We start from the raw sequence: 22,357 nt of genomic DNA on the forward strand, positions 1-22,357 counted from the left end.
GCCTACCCCTGCTCTAGGGACATGAAAAGATTCCCCAACTGGGCGTCCCCAGGGCAACAGTGATGTCACTGGCTAATCCTTTCAACCCAGAAGCGCCTCTGTGATTCTGACATGAAAAAAAAAACCTTACAGAAGTAACTTAAGTTGCCCCCCCCTTTTTTTTTTCTTCTTCTTAGGGATGAAAACCTTTCGGGGAGTGAACTGACCGCTAAACTCGAGCCGGCCTTCCTCTCTGGCCTCCGATGCACCCAGCCTCTCATCAGGGCCAAGTTTTTTGAGGTCTTTGACAATTCCATGAAACGGCGGGTCTACGAGAGACTGCTGTACATCACTTGTTCCCAAAACTGGGAAGCCATGGGGAACCACTTCTGGATCAAGCAGTGCATCGAGGTGAGGACACAAACAAGTTGGATTTCCCTTTCTCTGCTCTGGAAGCAGAAGAGGCAAGAATATGGTTAGGCTAAAACACATGGAGAACTGTTGCAGGAATTGGCCATGCCTAGTTGAGTGAAAGGAAGGGCTGGGGGGACATGATGGCGGTCTTCCAATATCTCAGGGGTTGCTCCAAAGAAGAGGGAGTCAAGCTGTTCTCCAAAGCGCCTGAAGGCAGGACGAGAAGCAACGGATGGAAACTAATCAAGGAGAGAAGCAACCTGGAACTATAGAGAAATTTCCTGACAGTGAGGACAATTAATCAGTGGAATGGCTTCCCTCCAGAAGCTGTGGGTGCTCCATCACTGGAGCTTTTTAAGAAGAGATTGGGCAACCAGAGGCAGGTTGTTCCACTGAGTAATTGTTCGAACTGTCAGGAAGTTTCTCCTTAGTTCCAGGTTGCTTCTCTCCTTGGTTAGTTTCCAATCATTTGCACTTTTTGCACAAGGCCACTAGACGTGGGAGTTTAATTTTTCTTTTCTTAGCTGCCTCTCTTGCCTTCAGTTTCTTCCTTCAGACCAAGAGGGACCGTCACGTTCAGTCTTAAAGTTGGTTAACCGTATCTACGGGTTGTGTCTACAGCCTCTCTTCTTAATCCCTTTCAGCTCCTGTTGGCGGTTTGTGAAAGGAACACAACCATTGGGACTAGCTGTCAAGGAGCCACGCTTCCCTCCATCACAAACGTGATCAATCTGGCGGATAGCCACGACCGGGCGGCGTTTGCCATGGTCACCCACGTCAAGCAAGAACCTCGTGAACGAGAAAACAGTGAATCCAAAGAAGAGGTAAAGTCTTCCTGTATTACAGGAAAAAATCCCACGTAAAGCTTACTTGTTTACATAGAGTCCTGTGCTGTTGGGGGTACCTTAACGTGTCTATTTGCAAAACTCTGGTCTTCTCCCCTTTATACGCAGGATGTCGAGATAGACATTGAGCTGGCTCCCGGAGATCAGACGAGCACCCCGAAAACCAAAGAACTGTCCGAAAAGGACATTGGGAACCAGTTGCACATGTTAACCAACCGGCACGACAAATTCCTGGACTCTCTGCGCGAGGTGAAGGTGAGTGAGTTGATGCTCCCCTGACATTTCACAATACTCCTTGAAGCCTGGGGAGCCTATTTTGCAGCGCGCGTGCTACTAACACCCCTTTGGGTGGGGAGGAAGGTGCATTGCAGGTCATTCTTTAGGCCAGGGGTCTTCAAACTTGGCAACTTTCAGACTTGTGGACTTCAACTCCCAGGGCTGGCTAAGGAATTCTGGGAGTTGAAGTCCACAAGTCTGAAAGTTGCCAAGTTTGAAGACCCCTGCTTTAGGCTGTCTCTTAGCATGTTGGTGTTACACCTGTCCCACAGTTGATCTGCTTGGTAATAGCCATAGTGCTGAGACTTATATACTGCTTTACAGTGCTTTGCAGCCCTCTCTAAGTGGTTTACAGAGTCAGCATCTTATTGCTTCCAACAATCTGGGTCCTCATTTTCCCAACCTCAAAAAGGATGGAAGGCTGAGTCAACCTGGAGCCGGTGAGAATCGAACTCCAGGCTGTCGGCAGAGTTTGCCTGCAATGCTGCATTCTAACCACTAGGAAGGAAGGAAGGAAAATAGCAATAGCACTTAAACTTATGTACCGCTTCACGGTGCTTTAGAGCCTTATCTAAGTGGTTTATAGAGTCAGGATATGGCCTCCAACAATCTGGGTCCTCATTTTACCAACCTCGGAAGGATGGAAGGCTGAGTCAACCTTGAGCCAGTCAGGATCAAACTGCTACCGGTAGCAATGGGCAGAGTTAGCCTGCAGTACTTCATTCTAACCACTGCGCCACCACGCAGGATGAGATCTCTGGGTTGCTGGTCTCTCTAGTAGCCTTCCCTAGCTTGTGGCTTTAGAGATGGCTTCTCCCTCCTTCATTTTTTTTCTGGTGGGGTAAAACAGCTTTGTCTTCTTCATGATTGGGTATGCCTAACTAGCAGTTTCGTTCCAGACGGGAGCCCTGCTAAGTGCCTTCGTTCAGCTTTGTCACATTTCCACCCCTTTGGCTGAAAAAACTTGGATCCAGCTGTTTTCCAGATTGTGGAAAATCCTTTCAGACAGACAGCAACATGTGAGTGTCGTTTTGAAAAAAAAAGCAGTGATGAAAAACTGGTGAAATATTTTCTTTCTTTCTTTCTTTCTTTCTTTCTTTCTTTCTTTCTTTCTTTCTTTCTTTCTTTCTTTCTTTCTTTCGTTCCTTTTTCATTCTCCCTCCTTCTCCCTTCTTCTCTCTCTTTCCCTCCTCTCTTCCTCTCTCTCCCCCCTTTCCTTCCCCCCTTCCGTCTCTCCCTTCTTCTTTCTTTTCCTCTTTCTCTTTCTTTCTCTCTTTCTCTTTCCTTTTTCATTCTTCCTCCCTCTCCCTCCTTCTCTCTCTTTCCCTCCTCTCTCCCTCTCTCTCCCCCCTCCTTTCCTTCCCCCCTCCCTCCCTTCATCCCTCCCTCCCTTCTTTCTTTTCCTCTTTCTCTTTCTCTCTTTCTCTCTTTCTCTCTTTCCTCTTTCATTCTCCCTCCCTCTCCTTCTCTCTCTTTCCCTCCTCTCTCTCTCTCTCCCCCCCTCCTTCTCTCTCCCTCTCCTTCCCTCTCTCCCTCTCCTTCTCTCTCTCCCTCATCTCTCTCTCTCTCCTCCTCCTCCTCCTCTCCCTCTCCCGAGTTGTAATTTGCAAAGAAAAAAAAAAAGGCCCTTCTCCAAGATCAGGAAATGATTCCAGCCTCAGAGGGGGAAAAGGATGCTTAGATTTGCCTAAAAAGAACAACATCTTTGTGGGCCTATTGACTGATTGATCTGACCTGGATGCTGCCAGTTCTACACCACCTGTTGGGGCAGGCGGAGAAAATGTTCTTGATTGATCATGTTTGATCAGTAGCTGAATCTGAGCGATTTGGCACAGGCAGCTGAAAAGAAACCGAAATCTTCCATGCGTGGCTTTAAAAGCCAGATCTGCATCCTGGATGTTATAGGAGACTCTTTTCCTGCACTTTGGTGTTTTTCCTCTTGAGAAAAGCCGTTTCGGAGTTTTAATGCTCTTCCGGGAGCGACCCAGAGGCAATTTTCAACCTCAACAAGACTTGTCTTTCGGATCCTGAAAAGAGCAGCTTTTGGCAGCCTCCCTGTCGAGAGCATAATTACCGCTGACGATGCCAGCTTCGCCCTTGGAATAATGGCTAATTTCCATTGTAGGCTCTGGCTGGAGAAATCAGCCCTTTCTTGTGCAGCGGCAGCCACCAGGTGCAGCGCGACTGCCAGCCGAGCGCCTTGAACTGCTTCGTGGAAGCCATGTCCCAGTGCGTGCCCCCCATCCCCATCAGGCCCTGCGTGCTGAAGTACCTGGGCAAGACCCACAATCTCTGGTTCCGCTCCACCCTGATGCTGGAGCACCAGGCCTTCGAGAAGGGGCTCAGCCTGCAGATCAAACCGAAACAGACTACGGAGTTCTACGAGCAGGAGAGCATCACTCTGCCCCAACAGGTAGGGCCCGAATGTGGGGTTTTCTGTGCTGGAAGGAAATAAGCCCGTGGGGTATCTGGGCCTAGGCGAAGAAATCCCCAGGAAGTGTAGCAAACTGGATAGGGGACAGATGTGAAGCCAGTGGGGCTACTCTGGGTTTAGGAGGAGAGCCCTCTTGGTTCTTTGCACCCCCGTCAGAAGGGTTGCTGTGTGAGGCGGTCGCTCAGCAAAGACCAGGCGCCTGCCACTTCACGTCGTTTGCAGTTGGGGTGGCTGTTAGATCTGGATAAATAAATAAATGGAGGCTGCTATGCCCTGATGTCTGGATGTTTGAGGTTTATAGGGAGCGCAGGGAAGGGAGAGAGGGAGGAAGGGGAGGAGGAAGGGGAGGAAAGAAGGGAAGATGGAAAGGGAGGGAAGGAAGGAAAGAAGGGAAGACGGGAGGAAGGGAGGGAGAAGAAGGAAAGAAGGAAGACTGATTTTGAAGAGGAAGGAAGATGGGAGGGAGGGAGGGAGGAAGGAAAGAAAGGAAGGAAGGAAGGAAGGGAGACTGATTTTCAAGAGGAAGGAAGATGGAAGAGAGGGAGGAAGGAAGGGAAGTAGAAGAAGGAAGGGAGACTGATTTTCAAGAGGAAGGGAAGGAAGGAAGAGAGGGAGGAAGGAAGGAAGGGAAGAAGGAAGGGAAGGAGAAGAAGGAAGACTGATTTTCAAGAGGAGGGAAGGGAAGGAAGGAAGAGAGAGAGGAAGAAAGGGAAGGAGGAAGGGAAGGAAGGAAGGGTGATTTTGAAGAGGAAGGAAGGAAGGAAGGTTTAAGGCAGAAGAAAAGCCAGCAGGATCCTAAGAAAATAGAAAGAGCAAGAAAGAAACTGCTTCCTTGATTTGGTCTGGTATAAATCAGGGCAAACAGCTTCCAAGATTCTGCTACTCTGCCCTCTTGGAATAAAGTAGCACTCCTGAAATCCCAGTGGGGGCTCTTTCTTCACCTGTTCTACAGCATCTCGATGGGTTGACCGGCTTAATTATCGACCACTCCCTATTGATCTTAGGTTGCCTTTTGCCTTTTTTCCCTCTCCCTCCCCCCCAGGAAATCCTGGACTCGCTGGCAGAATTGTATTGCCTGCTGCAAGAAGAGGACATGTGGGCTGGACTGTGGCAGAAACGGTGCAAATTTCCCGAGACGGCCACCGCCATTGCTTACGAACAGCACGGCTTCTTCGAGCAGGTTGCGTGTTTTGTGTATATAGGTGTTTAACCAGACACACACACCCCCCACCCCATCTATCGGATGAAAAATAGGACCACAGGAAGTTTCCCAACTGACTGTGGGCACCTGCCAAGAGTTAGACAGGGTTCACCAGAATTCAAGAGAGGCTGGTTAGTTTGCTTGCGTTCGCTTTTCTTTAGTTTCGTACCTCGTCAGAAACCGAACTGTTTTCGTTTCCTTCGAAGGCTCAGGAAACCTACGAAAAAGCGATGGAGAAAGCGAAGAAGGAACATGAAAGGAACAACGCTTCTCCAGCTGTTTTCCCAGAATATCAGCTCTGGGAAGACCATTGGATTCGGTAAGTTAATTAAATCTGATGGTTGCTTCTTTTTTTTTTTTAAGGATGTTACGAATGTTGGGGCCTCTGGAGACCCAGATAACAGCATTTAACCTAAATTTCAGAAAAGTAACTGAGGAAGCCAACAGACTTTGTTCCACTCCCTGAGGGCCTGTGTCTTGTTTGCAGCTTTGTAGAAACGTTCCTTGCTTTTAGTCGAATGGGTTTCTAAAGAAGCCTTTCATTTTATTCCACATGAAAGTTGCACTCAAGAGAGAAAGAGAGAAAAAAAAGACTTGGTTTTGTTGTTTCTCCTACCACGAATGTGTTTTCTTAAACGTGTCTGCGATGGTGTTCACAAGTCAAAATGGAGTAGAGTTATAATTTATTTCAGATCCAGCTGCTAAGAAGAGAAAAATGGGGAACAAAAGACAGGAATTGGATGTGTGGGAAGGTAGCTCAGTTTTTTGACAATGTTCTGAGCAGAAGGATAAGGGTAGGATGAGCCTTGCCAACAATTCTTTAACCAGCCTTGTTGAATCCTTAATATAAGAGAGTCAGTTGGGTCTAGTGGAGAAGGCATCAGGCTAGGAACCAGGAAACTGTGAATTCTAGTCCTGCCTTAGGCTTGAAAGCCAGCTGGGGAACGTTGGGTGAATCACCAGGAGACGGTGAGTTCTAGTTCTCTTAGGCACAAAAGCCAACTGGGTGACCTTGAACCAATCACCAGGAGACGGTGAGTTCTAGTCTTGCCTTGGGCATAAAAGCCATCTGGGGAACTTGGGCCCATCCCAGAGAGACCGAGAGTTCTAGTTCCATCTTAGGCATCAAAGCTGGCTAGATGACCTTGGACCAATCACCAGGAGAGGGCGAGTTCTAGTCCTGCCTTAGCCATGAAAGTCAGCTGGGTGACTTTGAGGCAGTTTCTCTCTCTTTCTCAGCCCAACCCACCTTGAGGATTGTTAAATGATGGGGAAAACAGGACCAGGAAGATATGTTGGATATGTCTGCCTATTATTTGCAAAATAATAAAGGCTGGATACAAGTAGACAAATGAACTGGGTTCCTGCTTTGGATCGGAGGCTAGAAAACTGGATTGAGCTTGCAATTTCTTGTTGCCAGGTGTTCCAAGGAACTGAATCAATGGGAAGCTCTCACGGAATACGGCCAGTCCAAGGGTCACATCAACCCGTACCTGGTTCTGGAGTGTGCCTGGCGTGTTTCCAACTGGACAGCCATGAAGGAAGCCCTCGTACAGGTGAGTTGCGAATGTGAGCCAAGGCCCTGCCACCTTCACCTTGCGGAGAAGAGAAGATGATGGGGAAAGAGTGATCAGGATTTACAAAGGTCAATTTACAAGTAGACCTCGCTTTACAGCCATTCGTTTACAAGACCGCTCAAGCCTACAACAGGACTGGGAAAAAAAAAATGACTTGCAACTTCTAATCTATTCCCCCCCACTCCAGTCTCTCCCATCTACCAGGTCAGGCAGTCTGTAGTTCCACACACAAATGTCGCCTGTGCAGTGCCAGCAGATGCACAGACAGACAGACAGACACAAAACCCCCAGAGGAAGGCTGTGCCCTGCTTGGGTAGGATTATTCCTGATGCAGGAGGGAGCAGCTGTTTTCTCTGGCCATCAGCGCATAGCCTTTCCATGAGGGACTCTGCAGGTTTTGTCATCCAAGATTTTTTCAAGAAGAGAAAATGCTGATTGAGCACCGGCAGAGGGAATACAGACAAATGATTTTGTGGCTCAGCGGTCTCGTCTGGTGGCCAGGCAGAGAGAGGAGAAAAGGGAGTGTGTATATATACACAGTGTGTGTATATATACAAAGGGAAAAGGGAGTGTGTGTGTGTGTGTGTGTGTGTGTTTGTGTGTATGTGTGTTGAGAAATAAAACGTGAGCACCAGGAAGAAGTAAAACATTAAAAGTTTATAAAATGCTAAAAGTTTAAATATATATATATGTTTTCTGAGGTTTTCGCGGGTGTTTGTATGTAGGTCGAAACGTCGCCAAGACACTTCCAATTTTACGCGGGAAAAAACCCGAATAACCAGACCTACACACACATTTTTTTAGATTATTAACAAAGAATAAAGGGAGACTGGGATAGCTATTTCGAGTTTCTTAACTCTCTTCAGCCAGACTTACCCTTCTGAGATTCGAGCCTGGGCTGTGTGCATGTTAGGCAGCTGTATTAACATCTAGGCCACAAGCTCTTTCTTACTTTGTCAGCTGTATCAGGGAGGGAAGAGACAGGGGGAGGAGATTTACCTTGAGTGTTTTCTTGATGCACCCTGTCGGCCCAAATATGGGAGAAAGAAATCTTTCTTTTTCTTTTTTCTTTTGCCTGTATCAGCTCAATCCAGAGCCATCCACAGGCAGCAGTCACCAACTGCGACATTATTTACATATATATATATATATATATGTGTGTGTGTGTTATGTATGTATGTATGTAAGTAAGAGATAGGAGAAATATTTAGAGCTCGGCAGAATTGCGTGCATTCCCAAATGGGAGTCGATGGTGAGAAAGAGAGACACAGAACCAGATCCTGTAATTATAATTTATCCAACAGCATTCAAAATACCTTTGTAGAAATACCGTTTTCTGTCACATGTTGTCCCCCCCCCAGTTTTGGGCTCCGTGCTGGCATTCCTTTGGCTTTTGAATTTGTTTCAAGGAGGAAATGGCCATATTGTCTGAGACACTTCCTTTTCTAGTCATTTTTGCTGCTGTTGTTTACTTGCTTAAAGCCAGCAGTGGAAGTGGAACCTCTCAAATAATCGCTGGTGCTAATTGAGATGTATTTCAATTTTGGATGGCACAGTTTCAAGCGAAAAGTGCATGAGGGAATCAGCCAGCCAGTGTTTTATTTAACATCACTGTAGCCGTTAGTGGCAGCGAAGATTGGCACCCCAAAAGGATAGGAAATCAGTTTATCGGGCTTGAAGTTTTTAGTTGGGAAAGAGAAACAGCTTGGATTACATGTTGCAAGAATCCTGAACATAGACAGTCCTTGATTTATGACCGAGTGCTTGGCGTTCCCTGCTTGATACGTTCCGTACCTTATCTTCAATTGCCCCAGTTCAGCATTCATGACCAAACCATGGTTTACTTGTCGCCAGTATGCGCTTTTCTATTTGCTTTTTGATGGTATTTGAGGTGATGGCCAAGTCGTGTCAAGATATTTTATTTCAAGAAAAGCATTGGAACTCGGATCAAGCGTTCGGTCTTGACTGTGGTTGGGGAGATTCCCTACTTCAGGAAATACGTTAAAGAAAGACTTCAGTACTCCACTTCCTAGCCCTCAACCCTTGCTCTGTTTCAGGAAATTCTTGTTTAAAATCAAAACGGGATTTAACAGCTGCCTTTATTGGATAGCAAGCCAAGATGTATGGTAACCTAAAAGACCACGCTTGTTTCTGGGTGCAAGGCAAACCATAGTTTCTTTCGCCCGTTGCTATTTCTGGTGGCCATCCCGAGAGGCAGCTTCAGACAGTGGGTCCATATTGGGACTAAGATCTGGGGTGCAGTAATCCGATGTCACCCCTAGGTGGAAGTTTGCAGTTCCTGTGTCTCTTCACCGCCATCTAGTGACTGTACAGATAATTTTCTATTTACAACAGCTCATTTAGTGACAGTTCAAAGTCACAACAGCACCGAAGAAAGTAACTTATGACCCTTTTCCACACCACCCTGGCAGCATCCCCAGGGGCACATGATCCAAAATTCAGCTCTTGGCAACTGACTCACATTTACGACGGTTGTAGGCTGTATCCCTTTTTGTGTCTCTAAAGCCCCTGAAGGCAGGACAAGAAGCAACAGATGGAAACTAATCAAGGAGAGAAGCAACCTAGAACTAAGGAGAAATTTCGTAACAGTGACAACAATTAACCAGTGGAACAACTTGCCTCCAGAAGCGGTGGATGCTCCAACGCTGGAAGTTTTTAAGAAGAGACTGGACAGCCATTTGTCTGAAATGGTGTAGGGTTTCCTGCCTGAGCAGGGGGTTGAACTAGATGACCTCCAAGGTCCCTTCCAACTTTATTATTATTGTTGTTGTTATTATTAAGATGTGGGTGTCCTAGTAAACCCAAATTTCTTGATGGTTTCAGTATGAAGACCATTGGTCTCCTCTTAAAAGAGGCAGAAACGAGCCTGGGAAACTGGGTCTTAATCAAACAAGAACTTAAAGCAAAGAATCAGCCATTATAACGTGGTTGAGAGAGGCAGTTTGATGTTGTGGTTAAGGCATCTGGCTAGATACCAGGAGACTGGGTGTGTTGGGAATTCCCTCGCTTCTGACATCTTCTCTATGCCCTTCTTTTGCCCCAAGGTGGAGCTCAGTTGCCCCAAAGAGATGGCATGGAAAGTCAACATGTATCGGGGATATTTGGCCATTTGCCACCCTGACGAGCAGCAGCTGAATTTCATCGAGCGCCTGGTGGAAATGGCCAGCGGGTTGGCCATCCGAGAGTGGCGAAGACTTCCCCAGGTGGTTTCTCACGTCCACACCCCACTTCTTCAGGTAAGACAGACCGATCTCCGGAGACGCCCAAGTGTTAGACTCCAAAACCCACGAGATACATGCTAAGCTACTTCTAAGCAGCCTCTTTTATTGTTCCTCACCTGTAGACAGAATCTTGCCGAATTAAAACAGACTACTTGCTCCAGAAAACGTAGGTTCTGGGAACTGTTGAGGAGGAGCTGTCTTTGCCCTCTTTCTCATACACTAAACCGCATTGTCTCTTGCTTCTCTGTGAATGCAGCCCCTTCCTCCTGGGAATCCAGACCACATTCCAGTGCACCAAGTCTTTGGCAGGCTATCATTTGAACTACGAAACAAGAGTGAATAATGAAACACGGAGGATTTTTGTCCCAAATGTTTGGAAAAGTTATTCTGGGATAAGTTAACCTCCTCTTAACCAGATGAAGAAAGCGTACACGGAGCAGGGCTTCTGAAATTTGCAGACTCTTGATTTGTAGCTGAGTGGGTTCTTTGACAAACTTTGGCTCAACCAATGGCGGCTAAGAGCGATGTGGATGACCTCAATCATCTCCTCATTATTAGATTGCTTAGGTGGGCTGTGAATGGCAAGTTAGCAACATGGCAATAAAGCTACTCAGCAGTAATTACTTTTTTTCCCCCTAGATCAGATAGTGGGTGATTAAGCACCTGCTTGAAAATTAAATTTATATGATGAATGGGGTAGGAGGAAGGTGAAGCTCTTGTGAGAGCTGATATTGTGGCAATTACGGGTGAGTGGGAGAAGGGAAGCCACTTGGCTTAATTTATTTTATTTTCAGAGATTGGGCCAGAAGTCTAGCCCAACTTTTGGGGGTCCGAGAGACGCTTCCCTGAGTTGGTTGATGAATAGCTCCTACAAGTGTTATCTTTCTCGGAGGAGGTCTTGCAAATGGCTTATATCAGTTTACTGTCTCTGTGGGATTTGAATTCCAGCAGTGTTCATATGTCTGCTGGAACTTAAAACTCCCTGCGGTGTAGAATCTCTCTCTCTCTCTCTGTGTGTATCTTTGAAACAGCAAGGGAAATATTGCCAATTTCTGTGGCTAATAAGTAAAGTTAGTCCTCAACCTGCGGCCTTAATGGACAGACTCCATTATAGTTGCAACTTGAGGAGTAGCTGCATTGGAATGTATAAATATGTGTATGCAGTAAGGAAATAGGATGTGGAATATAGAAAATATACAATATGCAATGATAAGTAAGTTACTTTTCCTCCTCCTTTTTCTCTTCCTCCTTCATTTCCTCTTCCTCCTCCTCTTTTTTCTTCCTCTTCCTCCTGCTTCTCCTCCTCTTCCTCCCTCCTCTTCCTTCTTTCCTCTTCCCTTCCTCTTCTGTCTTTTCCTCCTCCTTCTTTACTCTCCCCTTTCTCTTCCTCTTCTGTCTTTTCCTCCTCTTCCTCCTTCTTTGCTCTCCCCTTCCTCTTCCTCCTCTTCTTTCTCTTCCTCCTCCTTTCTTGCCACCTTCCTCTTCCTCCTTTTCCTCCTTCCTCCTTTACTCTCCCCTTCCCCTTCCTCTTTGTCCTATTCTTCCTCCTCTTCTTCATCCTTTCCTCCCGCCTTTCTCTTCCTCCTCTTCCGCCTCCTCTTCTTCCTCCTCCTTTCTTGCTGCCTTCCTCTTTCTCCTTCTCTTTTTCGTCCTCCTTTCCTTCCGCCTTCTTTTTCCTCCTCTCCTCCTGCCTTTCTCTTCTTCCTCTTCCTCTTCCTCCTCCTGCTCTTCCTCTACCTCACCTCCAGGCTGCCCAGCAGATCATTGAACTCCAAGAGGCCGCCCAAATCAACGCAGGGTTGCAACCGGCCAACCTCGGGCGGAACAACAGCCTCCACGACATGAAAACCGTGGTGAAGACCTGGAGGAACCGGCTGCCCATCGTGTCAGACGACCTGTCTCACTGGAGCAGCATTTTCATGTGGCGGCAGCATCATTATCAAGGTGAGATCCTCTCGGACGGGATTTTTTTCCTAAGACGTTTGGCATCTCTGCCTGTTTGGGAAGCTGAAAGAAAACACGGCATGCGCTGATGACCTTCGCAGCACCCCAGGATCACCCGTGATCGCCGTTTGCCATCTTTCCAGCCGGCTTTCGACAGACCAAGTCAGTGGGGACACCGGATTTGCTTAATGACTCTGTGATTGACTGAACATCTGCAGTGACTTGCTTAACGACCAAAGTGCTCCTAAAATTGGGCGTGGCTTCCATACCCCTCTTGCTTAGCGACGGGAATTCTGGTACCGATTCTGACTAGCGGTAGATGCTTATATTCTGTCAACACCCAGCTTGAGGATCCAAATAAATCACCAGGTTCATTCTGTTTCCAAAAAGTCTTACTCTTTGTTGAATACACCGCATGGTCCCGTCGAAGCAAAATTTTAACTTTGCGGTTCCCAGACACCATCTCATAGAATTAAACAATAACCTCTCCAGCCAACCCCCCCCACCCTCTCACGAAGTCTCTATAAACAATTTCACTTTGTTATGGGAACTGTCCGCCTCTCCACACCTGCTGCAGTGTCCTTGGAAAGCTTTCAGGCTCTCAACAGTCTTCAGAGGAATTATAAAGGTTTTATTTCTCCGTCTAAACCAGGGGTAGGCAACCTTGGCTCTTTTATAACTCGTGGACTTCAACTCCCAGAATTCCTGAGCCAGCCATGCATGCTGCCTCGGGAATTCTGGGAGTTGAAGTCCACGAGTCATAAAAGAGCCAAGGTTGCCTACCCCTGGTCTAAACACTTCTAAAGCAATACCTCTTCCTACCCCCCCCCCCCAAACTCTAACGGCATGTTTGAAACCAAGAGGCAGGCAGCTGCCAAAGTTTCATTCTTGACATATTCATTCTGTGTTCCACCATTATTTTTTTCCTAAAACTCCTCTCTTATCACTTTTCTAGCCATTGTAAGCGCCTACGAGAACAGCGCTCAACACGACCCAAGTTCGAACAACGCCATGTTGGGCGTTCACGCCTCAGCCTCTGCCATTATCCAGTACGGCAAGATTGCTCGGAAACAGGGCCTGGTCAACGTGGCCTTGGACATCCTCAGCCGCATTCACACCATACCGACAGTGCCCATTGTGGATTGCTTCCAGAAGATTCGACAGCAAGTCAAATGCTACCTCCAGCTTGCTGGGGTGATGGGCAAAAACGAATGCATGCAGGTATGGCAGCCATCTTCAAGATAGGTGTTTCTCAACCATGGCAGCTTTAAGAGGCGTGGCCTTCAACTCCCAGAATCCCCCAGCCTGCATGCTTTAAGATATGTGGTCTTCAACTCCCAGAATCCCCCAGTCTGCATGCTTTAAGATATGTGGCCTTCAACTCCCAGAATTCCTCAGCCTGCATGCTTTAAGATATTTGGACTTCAACTCCCAGAATCCCCCAGCCTGCATGCTTTAAGATATGTGGCCTTCAACTCCCAGAATCCCCCAGCCTGCATGCTTTAAGATATGTGGCCTTCAACTCCCAGAATCCCCCAGCCTGCATGCTTTAAGATATGTGGCCTTCAACTCCCAGAATCCCCCAGCCTGCATGCTTTAAGATATGTGGCCTTCAACTCCCAGAATCCCCCAGCCTGTATTTTGAAACTTCTTAATTTGTCTTTAGCTGATATATATGTATTTTTGCAAATCTTGTTTCCAAATCTTTCCGATAGGGCCTGGAGGTGATCGAATCCACAAACCTGAAGTATTTCACCAAGGAAATGACCGCTGAATTCTACGCATTGAAGGGGATGTTTTTAGCACAGATTAACAAGTATGTATGTATGTATGTATGTATGTATGTATGTATGTATGTTGGATGAAATGTGGCAGTAACCTCTGACAGTGTGTGTAAACAATACACAGGGATTCAGGGGTGAAGTTTTGTTTGGCTCTCTTAATTCTCAAGATTCTGTGTGCAAAGCAAGAACTTCAGTGTGGGCCTGGCTGAGGAATTCTGGGAATTGAATTCCACAAGTCCTAAAAGGGCCAAGTTTGAAGACCCCTGGATTAAAAGATCTTTTGAAGAAAGCCAGCTCAGCTCTTGGTACACCCATTCCTCTTTCTTTCCATCTTGATGGAAAGACAACCCATCCTTCCTTTCTTTTTCACTTGAGGAGACCTCACAATCAGCTGCAAGACCTTTCAGGGCCCGCTTCTAGACGGTCCATTTTTCAGAATTTGTCCACAGTTGATCGGAAGCAAAGTTGAATGTGTAGACGGTGCTCTTTGCAGTCCTTGAAGACCAAAGACTTTAAAACTGGAGGGGAAAAAAATTACACTTGTTTGTCCACAACAACACAGCTTAGCCTCACAGTTGCACAGGGTGGAAGCAATCTGTATCCTCTCCTGGGAAGGCAGAGAGTTTGAAATCAGAAAAAGGCCAATTAGTTGAGCGGAAAAGTGCAATAACCTCTTTCTTTTTCAACCACCACGTGAGCATGTTCAGACGTTTCCTCTGCAGAGGAAGTATGGTTTAAATAATTTAGATGACTTGCCGGCTGTCAAGGATTGGGGCAAGATACAATCTTCAAACACAACTTCACCTTGTTCTCTTGTCAAAAAGAGAGAGAGAGAGAAAAAAAAAGAAGAAGCAGGAAAAGGGGGGGAAAAAAAACCTGCTTACAGGGAGCCAGGGATCTGATGTTTTCTATTGTGTATTTTCAAGATGTCTGCTAAAACGTAGATTGAGTTGTGATCCTTGGCTAGCCTGTGGAAGAACTGGGATTCAAGAGTTCACTTGGAGCGAAGGCTCGGTCGATTTCGCCAGCCGTGCCGCGGGAAAGATCGGGGGGGGGGGAGATTAAAGAGTTATCAAAAGTGTTTGTGATCGAAAAGGCCAGACGGGAGGCAGAGACAAGAAACAAGCAGCTCGAAGACAAATCCAGTTGTTAGCCGTCGAAAAGAGAAAATATGGCCGGCCATTTATCACTTCGGGAATAAGTTGTACGGCTTTTGCAGAGCCTGGGATGCTGAAAGCTATTAGCCGGAAAGGAGGAGACGGAAAAGATGAAACTCAGTTAACACCGAGGCTAATTAGCTCTTTAATAAGCTATTTCACAGGGTTATTTTGCATTTGCTGATGTTTTACACCCACTCTCATCCACTTTTTTTTTCTCTTTTCTGCACAAATTCCTTGTGTATCTAATTACACTTGGCCAAATAAACCTATTCTATTCTATTCTATTCTATTCTATTCTATTCTATTCTATTCTATTCTATTCTATTCTATTCTATTCTATTCTATTCTATTCTATTCTATTCTATTCTATTCTATCTTCTCTTCATTTTCAGTTCCATCCTTGTCTTCTCTGTGTTGTGAAAACGCAACCTTTGCTTGGCTATTCAAACTGACCCAGTTCCATCCCTGTCCTCTCGGTACTGTTGGCTTAATGTGCCGCAAGTAATCTTCCCTTCCATGGTCTCCCCAGGTCTGAAGAAGCCAACAAGGCTTTCTCAGCGGCGGTTCAGATGCACGATGTGCTAGTGAAGGCCTGGGCCATGTGGGGGGATTACCTGGAAAACATCTTTGTCAAAGAGCGCCAGCTGCACCTCGGGGTCTCCGCCCTCACCTGCTACCTCCACGCCTGCCGGCACCAAAACGAAAGCAAATCCAGGAAGTATTTAGCCAAGGTGAGTCTTTTCTTTTGAAAAAAAAAAAAAAACCAGCCCAAGGCACACAGGTGTGGGCTGCTTTCTTGCTTGCAGAGTTTTTCATAATCTCTTTGCTTGGTTGTTTACTTACATATGAAGAGAAGGACGAGGGGGGACATGACAGCAGTGTTCCAATATCTCAGGGGCTGCCCCAAAGAGGGGGTCAAGCTATTCTCCAAAGCGCCAGAAGGCAGGACAAGAAGCAACGGATGGAAACTAATCAAGGAGAGAAGCAACCTAGAACTGAGGAGAAACTTCCTGACAGTGAGAACAATTAACCAATGGAACAACCTGCCTCCAGAAGCTGTGAATGCTCCAACACTGGAGGTTTTTAAGAAGAGACTGGACAGCCATTTGTCTGAAATGGTATAGGGCAGGGGTAGGCAACCTTTGCTCTTTTATGACTTGTGGGCTTCAACTCCCAGAATTCCTGAAGCTGCATGGCTGGCTCAGGAATTCTGGGAGTTGAAGTCCACGAGATAAAAGAGCCAAGGTTGCCTACCCCTGGTATAGGCTTTCCTGCTTGAGCAGGAAGTTTCTCCTTAGTTCTCGGTTGCTTCTCTCCTTGATGAGTTTCCATCCGTTGCTTCTTGTCCTGCCTTCAGGTGCTTTGGAGAATAGCTTGACTCCCTCTTCTTTGCGGCAGCCCCTGAGATATTGGAAGACTGCTATCATGTTCCCCCTCGTCCTTCTCTTCATTAAACTAGACATTCCCAATTCCAGCAATCGTTCCTTATATGTTTTAGCCTCCCGTCCCCTGATCATCTTTGTTGCTGTTCTCTGGACTCTTTCTAGAGTACAAAACCTCCAAGGTCTCATCCAGCTCTATGATTCTACGATTTTAGGTCCTTTGGCTCCTGAGCTTTGATGACGACAAGAATACGCTGGCCGATGCCGTGGACAAGTATTGCATTGGCGTCCCGCCCATCCAGTGGCTGGCTTGGATCCCCCAGCTCTTAACTTGCTTGGTTGGATCAGAAGGAAAACTCCTCTTGAACCTCATTAGCCAGGTAGGGGAATGTAGGAAGTGGAGAAGGCACCCTTTGAGGGATCACATTCTAGAATGGTTAGCGCCTTGGAAATAAGGAGGAATAAGGAGCAGGCAAATCAGGTTTCAGATTTGTATAAAATCTTCTCTGCCACCCTTATCAGAACCTTTGTTTTGAGGTGAACCTAGGCTCTCCGCCGGCCCCTCCCTCCCTCCCTCCCTCCCTCCCTCCCTCCCTCTGTATAAATCATTATTAATTGATTTCATGGAGTCAGAAGCTAGACATGAATCAGCGGGCAGGTTGCTGTATCACAATACTTTGGAGACGGCCGTTGCATTTTTAACGGGCGCTTCTTCCTCGTGCAATAGGTGGGACGTGTCTACCCCCAAGCGGTTTACTTCCCCATCCGGACCCTCTACTTGACATTGAAGATAGAACAACGGGAGCGCTACAAAAGCGGTAAGCAGGGGGAACGTGACAGTGCTACAACCTCAGGGGCGTCAGGGAAGATGGAGTGACTTGGCCTCCTGTGGCTGGAAAGACCGGCAGATCCTTGCTTAGCCTCCTTTCCTAATTGAAGAACGGGATCAGAGGGTCCTGGTTGAACTCTTTCATTGCCGTTTTAATGATATTTTCGAGGATGGCTAGAATTTAGCCCTTCTAAAATTGCGACTGCGGTCAGGGTTTCATTTTTTGGGGGCTCTCTAAGCTGGGTGGTTTTCTTGCAGACGTTTCATTACCAAGCTAGGTAACATCGTCAGTGCTGGAAGAGAGTAGAGTTTGTAGTAAGAGATGGAGGAGGGTAGGGAGAGGAGGGGTGGAGAAGGAGGAGGAGGGTGACCGTGGGGTCCTTGGTGCTCTCTGAGCTTGGTGGTTTTCTTGCAGACGTTTCATTACCAAATTAAGTAACATCATCAGTGTTAGAAGAGAATGGGGGTTTTAGTGACGGAAGGTGGATGGGAGGAGGAGGAGGAGAAAGAGGAGGAGGAGAAGGAGGAAGAGGAAGACTGTGGGGCCCTTGGCGCTCTTTGAACATTGGTTTTCTCGCAGAAGTTGTATTGTCAAGCTAGGTAACGTCATCAGTGCTAGAAGAGAGTGGTGTTTGTGGTAAGAGGAGGAGGAGCAGGAGCAAGAGGGGAGGAGGAGGACTGTGGGTTCCTTGGTGCTCTCTAACCTTGTTGGTTTTCTCACAGACATTTCATTACCAAACTAGGTAACATCATCAGTGCTAGCCCTTGAGTCTCGAACTGCCCATCTTCTGATCGACAGCCCAGCGTCTTAACCGCTAGGCCTGTGCCCCGTTTCGGATATTACACACCCTATAACCGTAGAGTTCCAGAAGTTTCCCAACTTGGTCTACTCGAAGGGCTGACACCTTCTCCTTCCCATCTTCCCCCACCAAAGATTCCGGACAGCAGCAGCCGAGTTCCGTGGGAAGTCAGTCTCATTCTGCGTCGGACCCCGGACCGATCCGAGCGACGGCCCCCATGTGGCGATGCAGCCGTATCATGCACATGCAACGGGAGTTGCACCCGACGCTCCTCTCGTCTCTGGAGGGGATTGTGGATCAGATGGTCTGGTTCCGAGAAAATTGGCACGAGGAGGTAGGCTGCCCTCGAACCGGAGTGGTGGGTTTGCGGTTTGGAGTTGCGGTGGGGTCGAATTCATGTTGCAGAAAAGAAGAATTTTGATTCACGTGAAATGAGAGTAGCAATAGCACTTAAGACTTACATACCACTTATATACCAACAATCTGGGTCCTCGTTTTGTTGGATTTTTGGCTACCTGTGGTTCTGTTTTGACCTCTTGCAATATTGTGCTGTGGGTTTGTTTTGTATTTTCATTACACAACTCTCTCTCTTTTTCTCTCTTTTTCTCTCTTTCCCTCTCTCTCCCTCTTGTCCCTCTCTCTCCTCTCTCCCTCCCTTTCTTTGTCCGTCTCCCTCTCTCTCCCTTTCTCAATCTCCTTCCCTCCCTCTCTCTCCTCTCTCCTCTCTCTCCTTACTCTCTCTTCTCTATCCCTCTCTCTCTCCTTCCCTCCTTCTCTCCTTCCCTCCCTCCCTCTCTCCTCTCTCTCCTTACTCTCTCTCTCCTTCCCTCTTTCTCTCCTTCCCTCCCTCCCTCTTGCTTCTCTCTCTCCCTTTCTATCCCCTTCTCTCTGTCCCTCCCTCTCTCCCTCTCTGTCCCTCTCTCTTTCTCTCTCTCCCTCCCTCCCCCTCTCTCTGACCTTTTCCCACCTTTAGGTGCTCCGACAACTCCAGCAAGGCCTGGCCAAGTGCTACTCGGTGGCCTTTGAGAAGAGCGGGGCTGTTTCCGATGCCAAAATCACCCCCCACACCCTGAATTTTGTCAAGAAGCTGGTCAGCACCTTCGGAGTGGGCCTGGAGAACGTCTCCAACGTCTCCACCATGTTTTCCAGTGCGGCTTCCGAATCCCTTGCCAGGAGGGCCCAGGCCACGGCTCAGGATCCCGTCTTTCAGAAACTGAAGGGGCAATTCACGACCGGTGAGTTACTTCTCGATGGACCGGGAATTGAGTTTTGGGGGGTGGTTTTTTTTGTCGCCATTCTCAACCCCAGTTTTAAATGAACCAAGGGCTCCCCAAATTTTGGAATTTGTCTTTGAAGCAGGATATTGTCTCTTCTTAGTTTGGAAGGAAGGGGTGGCGGAAGCAGCAGGAAAAAGGAAACCTTTGATAAATATAGGTAGTTCATATTTATTTGTTTGTTTGTTTAAAACAGTGTTTCCCAAACTTGACAATTTTAAGGCATGAGGACTTCAACTCCCAGAATTCCACAGCCAGCAACGCTGGCTGTGGAATTCTGGGAGTTGAAGTCCACATGCCTTAAAATTGTCAAGTTTGGGAAACACTGGTTTAAAACATGCATTTTTCACATTTTCAAATACTGTAGACACAATTTGGGACTTGTTGTAGTTGTGTGATTTTTTTTGGGGGGGGGGAAACAACAACTGTCCAGAGAGGCAGATTTCCTTAAATTTCTGAAATAGAATTCTTGAAGCCCTCAGGATGGCGAAAGGATCCTTTTTCCGAGGGACGATAATGAAAAGCCTCTTTCTGATCTCTTCCGTGGAGTCAGAATATTTTATTTTTCAATTACGATTAGGCCCAACTAATTAAGATGAAAATAGCCATTTTACTTCGCCCAAGATGAGATTTGGATGTAATCTGTTAAAAAGTTGGACCTTGAATTAATGTTGAAAGATGGAGGGGAAATGGCTGCCATTAAGTCGGTCAGCAGGCTTGAGGTTTGGACTTGTGGAATTTTAATTCGTTTTTGCAGAAAATAAAATTTTTGATTAATGTGAAACGGGACTAGCGTCTCCCTGCTGCTGGATTAATGGCATTTTAATCACCGTACTGTTCTGCAGCCGATCCAGATCTTCTGGGTTTATAATGTCTTTGCGCCAGTTGTACAGAGAGTCCTCCATTGACAGTTCGAAGCGACAAGAGCACTGGAAAAGTCACTGCCCTGTCCTTGTTGGCGGGAATGTTCTTCGTAGTTCCTCGATTGGGCTGTTTATTGTTTGATTGTTTCTCTGAGTTGATAAGAGGATCTTGATTGTGGGGGGTATTGTTTACTTCTTGATTCTTGAGTCCAGTATTAATTTAGTACTGAAAGGGCGGGCCAATTTGTATATGAACAGAGAGCAGACTACACTCCATTGTAGCACTAATGATGTTACCTAGTTTGGTAATGAAACATCTGAAAGAAAACTACCAAGCTCAGGGACACCAAGGACTCCACAGTCCTCCTCCTCCTCCTCCTCCTCCTCTTCCTCCTCCCTGCAAACTCCACTCCTTTCTAGCACTGATGATCTATTCTATTCTATTCTATTCTATTCTATTCTATTCTATTCTATTCTATTCTATTCTATTCTATTCTATTCTATTCTATTCTATTCTATTCTACTCTACTTACTCTATACTCTACTCTACTCTACTCTACTCTATTCTATAATCCAATATTTATTCTATTCTATTCTATTCTATTCTATTCTATTCTATTCTATTCTATTCTATTCTATTCTATTCTATTCTATTCTATTCCCATTATTCTATTCTATTCTATTCTATTCTAGTCTAGTCTAGTCTATTCTATTCCCATTATTCTATTCTTTTCTATTCTATTCTACACACTCTACACTATTCTATTCTATTCTATAATCCAATATTTATTCTATTCTATTCTATTCTATTCTATTCTATTCTATTCTATTCTATTCTATTCTATTCTATTCTATTCTACACACTCTACACTCTATTCTACTCTACTCTACTCTACTCTACTCTACTCTACTCTACTCTACTCTATTCTATTCTATAATCCAATATTTATCCTATCCTATCCTATCCTATCCTATCCTATCCTATCCAATTTGGGGCTCATTTAGGGTGGTAAGTGGAGGACCCCCCCTGCAGTTTCTTTTTTTCCTCCCAGCGCAAAAGCTCTTAATCCACCCATCCGTTATTCAGCGTTTTCAGAGCTGAATCCAAAATGTACTTTTCCTTCAACTGGTTTGTCCTGGTTTTTTTGTTCCATCCGAAGCCCTTCAACCCACCTCAGGTAACAAAGATTGTATTTCAGATTGATGCCGAAAGAGATTTGATTTCTAATCTCATTAAAATGACGGCAGAACGGGCAACCGCTGCTTGCGCCGTTCACATTGCTGAAAAAAAGGCAATCTTTTGCCCTTTAAAAAAAAAAAAGTCTGGATGTCGTTAGACAAGCCCAGTGTGAAGCCTTTTTGGCACGAACAAAGGCACCTCATTAATTGTGTCGTCTCTCGCCGTTCTCGTCCGGCCTCGCAAAGCCAAAACAAGAACCCGGAAGAAGAGAGAGCAAATTAAAATAAGCGTTTATGTCGAGGAAAAACGAATCCTTACTGTGCAAAGAATGACACACTTAAAAATATAACAACAATACTGCTGATTCCCCCTACCTTCTGATTTTGCATATTGTTGTTGGCAAAGAGGTTGTATTTCCCCATTGGGGGACATATTTCTGCGCTTCAGGTAGCCGAAATTACCCAACGCGAACGGCGCGTTGCGTCTTTCTCACCCGTCTGCCAAGCCGTTTACTCCAGTTGTTCACTAGAGGGTAGACTTGGAATTAAAGTTGAGGGTTTTTTGTTTTTTTTTTCCTATCCTTAATCATCGACCCAAGAGATGCTGGAAAAGATTTGGGGCACTTTTCTTTTTCTTTTTTGAGAGAGAGAAAAAAAGAAGCGTTTGGTACAATAAATCTATGGCAAGATGAATACGAGCCATCCATCTCGTTCTTAACGGGCATCCCGCAAAATGTGTTTTTGGATCAGTGGCCTCTTGGTAGATGTGTTGCGCAAGGCGCAAGTGTGTTGAGTATTACAATGCATTATCCACTAGCTTGACAGTCCTCCGATCGAAAAGGAGAACATAAATCTAAGGGAATAAATGGATTGGTGCCACGCAAAACCCACGAGAGGGAGAGAGGGAGAGAAAAAGGGAGCGGGAGAAAGGGAGAGAGAGAAAGGAGAGGGAGGGAGGGACGGAGAGAAAGGGACAGAGGGAGAAAGAGAGGAGAGGGAGGGTCAGAGAGGGAGACGGACAGAGAAAGAGAGGAGAGAGAGGGACAGAGAGAGGGAGAAAGGGAGAGAGGAGAGGGAGGGAAGGAGAGCGGGAGAGAGAAAGGGACAGAGAGAGGAGACAGGGAGAGAGAGGGAGAAAGGGAGGGAGGGAAGGAGAGAGAACATCTCTTTCGTG

General features: G+C 46.3%; 1 protein-coding gene across 4 annotated transcripts in view; it reads left to right on the plus strand.

Moving 5' to 3' along the window:
- Positions 1-22,357, plus strand: part of LOC120315678 (transformation/transcription domain associated protein) — an 84,185-nt gene that overhangs the window by 46,615 nt on the left and 15,213 nt on the right. For all 4 annotated transcript variants that reach the window (XM_039360429.1, XM_039360431.1, XM_039360430.1 and 1 more), the window contains 17 exons: positions 177-390; positions 1,038-1,217; positions 1,347-1,493; positions 2,414-2,533; positions 3,640-3,927; positions 4,991-5,128; positions 5,356-5,468; positions 6,570-6,705; positions 9,792-9,983; positions 11,717-11,912; positions 12,868-13,133; positions 13,628-13,728; positions 15,386-15,587; positions 16,454-16,618; positions 16,966-17,056; positions 18,002-18,201; positions 18,841-19,102. In XM_039360429.1, coding sequence (XP_039216363.1) covers positions 177-390; positions 1,038-1,217; positions 1,347-1,493; positions 2,414-2,533; positions 3,640-3,927; positions 4,991-5,128; positions 5,356-5,468; positions 6,570-6,705; positions 9,792-9,983; positions 11,717-11,912; positions 12,868-13,133; positions 13,628-13,728; positions 15,386-15,587; positions 16,454-16,618; positions 16,966-17,056; positions 18,002-18,201; positions 18,841-19,102 — 3,011 coding nt within the window. The remainder of the gene's footprint in view (positions 1-176; positions 391-1,037; positions 1,218-1,346; positions 1,494-2,413; positions 2,534-3,639; positions 3,928-4,990; positions 5,129-5,355; positions 5,469-6,569; positions 6,706-9,791; positions 9,984-11,716; positions 11,913-12,867; positions 13,134-13,627; positions 13,729-15,385; positions 15,588-16,453; positions 16,619-16,965; positions 17,057-18,001; positions 18,202-18,840; positions 19,103-22,357) is intronic.

The sequence above is a fragment of the Crotalus tigris genome, unplaced genomic scaffold (assembly GCF_016545835.1).
Source record: "Crotalus tigris isolate CLP2741 ecotype Arizona unplaced genomic scaffold, ASM1654583v1 scf7180000019173.45859301935:6455823, whole genome shotgun sequence".
NCBI lineage: Eukaryota > Metazoa > Chordata > Lepidosauria > Squamata > Viperidae > Crotalus > Crotalus tigris.